Genomic DNA, 2,500 nt, shown 5'->3' with positions numbered 1-2,500 from the left:
GCGCCTAATTGAAACTAATAATAGAGGGATATACATTAATACTCGGCGCCTAATTGAAACTAATAATGGAAGGATTTACATTAATATTCGGCGCCTAATTAAAGCTAATAATGGAGGATTTACATTAATTAGTGAGTTTATGATAGAATTCAAATTGTGCGTTTCTCGTCGTGTGTGCGAAGACTTGAACCACGAAAAATTTGCCATAAAAGTGCGTTGGAGTCGTACCCGTGTCTGTTGAGTAGGGAGTAATACTGGACGAATCCGATGTCCAGCAGGAAGTTCCTCAGCGCCTGCCGGTCCTTCGCGGGCGTGTGGGCGGGCGAGGTGAGGACCGCGGGCGCGACGCAGCTCATGTCGTTGCCGCCCGCGGTCTTGATCATGGACGCCGGCCTGCTCCTGACGCGGGCGAGGAGGGAGTCCCTGATCCTCCGCAGCTGCGCCGAGTGCTTCCTGGAGACGGCCAGCTGCTGCAGGTTCAGGTACTGCTGCAGGAGCTCGATCTCCTCCTCGCCTCCCCCCGCCTCGCCGCCCCAGTAGTGCTGCAGCGAGGAGCAGCCTCCTCCCCCCGCCGGGCCTCCTCCCCCGGGGGACTGGGGGCGCCGCCGCTTCCCCAGGGTGTCGCACGGGGTGATGAGGCCGGGGCTCGAGAGGCGCGATGCGGGGGAGTCCGGAGGGTGCCGCAGGGTGTCGGGGGTCGACCCGCCCTTCGTCGTCGCGGGGGACGAGGACGACGAGGACGAGGGGGAGGGGGACGGGGGGTGGTGCAGGAGGCGGTGCTTGGCCTCCTTCACTTTCCTGCGGAGGGCGTCGAGGGGCATGGCCGGGGGGGCGAGGCCCTTGTGCAAGCGGTACCTGGGGGCGGAGGAGGAGTTAGCGCTGCGCAGGGCTGTGGTAGACTGTGCAAGGAAGGGAGAGAGAGAGAGAGAGACAGACAGACAGATAGAGACAAAAATACAGAGAAAGAGAGAGAGACAGATGAGCAAAGAACGACAGAGAGAGATAGAAACAGACAAACACAAAGAAAAAACAAAGGGAGGGAGAGAGAGGGGAGAGCGAGAGAGAAAGAGAGAGAGAGACAGAGAGAGAAAGAAAAAAAGGAAAGAGAGAGGGGCTTGGGAGATACACAAACACAGCACAGACAGTTTAATTAAATCATGAATATACCGTCTTTTTATCGTTAATTCATGAGTTCCATCTGATAAGTAAATTAATGGATCTGCTAGTGACATGTACTACTAGATACTCTTATCTTATGGTCTCAGACACTACAAAAGAGTGTAGAATCTGTACATAGATGAAATGATTACAAACTACAATGAAATAATATAATCACGCAATAATTTTCATCTAAACTAATAAATACACACCCACAACCACACCCATCCACACACACATATACACACGCACGCACGCACACACACACATATACACACACGCAAACAAATGTATACATACACGCACACACACATATATGTCTGTGTCTATATATATCTTTAAGCCTATATATCTGCTAACCATCCATATCCATAATATCTAATCCCTCTTTATCCACCACATAATCTTGTTCCACATACCCCCTCCCCCCCTCCCCTCCCCCCACGCTGCAATGTCCACGTCCTCCCAAAAAAAGACAAAAGATTTTCCACCGAAGACAAAACACAAGACGAGTGAAAAAACCCTTTCTATCAGCATCCACAAACACGCGTCCTTTATAAGGCATCAACAGCTGAGTGGGTCTAAGTGAAATCCTCTTGAGAACAGCATTAAACATCGCCACGTACTCTTTTGCTTTTGATGTATTTCATAACAGAGAGGGAAGGGAGGCTTGGCTTGCGCTTTAGCTCACGTCTCTGTATAGAGCTTGGGAGAAGAGCTGGTCACGTGATCTTGTTCTGTGTTATTTTGTGTTACATTATACGCTCTCTATCTGTGTTTGCATTCGTAAGTGTGATAGTGTCTGTTCAATATTTGTGTTTTTCTACTTGGGTCTTCTTTATTTTTTTTATTATTTTGCGTACGTGTGTGTTTTGATAGTGGTTGTTAATCTTACTCTTTTATGGGTCTAATCTGAAATTGGCGTTCAGTTTGGTGTGATTGCAAAGTGCATTTTAGCTTGCGTACAGATTTTGGCATCTCTGCTTCTCTAGTTACACGAATACAGTCTGCCTCCCACCCTATTCTTATCCTCCTCTTGATTATTTCTTTTATTCGCACCACGCTATGTCCAACAGAAGGCGCCACACCCACCGCCCACCCCCTCTCCTCCCCTCTCTTCTCCTCCTCTCCCCCTTCTCTCCCCTCTTCACACCCCTCCCCCCCTTATCCCCCTTCTCTTCCCATCCTCTCCTCCCTCTCCCCTTCTTCCCCCCCTCCTCTCCTCCATGTACCCCAAGCATTGGCACACTCTCCCCCCCCCCCTCAGCCCCAGCCTTGGCACCGCCCGCCCCTTCCTGTTGGCACGCGGCGAGACCCACCTGCTGGCGCGCCCCACAAGCGA

General features: G+C 51.0%; 1 protein-coding gene across 1 annotated transcript in view; it reads right to left on the bottom strand.

Moving 5' to 3' along the window:
* LOC113812907 (caskin-1) overlaps positions 1–2,500 on the bottom strand; it is a 20,947-nt gene that overhangs the window by 2,844 nt on the left and 15,603 nt on the right. The window contains exons 2-3 of the mRNA XM_070124652.1: positions 2,478–2,500; positions 229–855 (exon numbers count right to left, since the gene is read on the bottom strand). The exon at positions 2,478–2,500 is cut by the window's right edge and continues 273 nt beyond it. Coding sequence (XP_069980753.1) covers positions 229–855; positions 2,478–2,500 — 650 coding nt within the window. The remainder of the gene's footprint in view (positions 1–228; positions 856–2,477) is intronic.

Source organism: Penaeus vannamei, chromosome 1 (genome assembly GCF_042767895.1).
Source record: "Penaeus vannamei isolate JL-2024 chromosome 1, ASM4276789v1, whole genome shotgun sequence".
In the NCBI taxonomy this organism is placed as follows: domain Eukaryota; kingdom Metazoa; phylum Arthropoda; class Malacostraca; order Decapoda; family Penaeidae; genus Penaeus; species Penaeus vannamei.
This window is presented reverse-complemented; position numbering and strand designations above follow the sequence as displayed.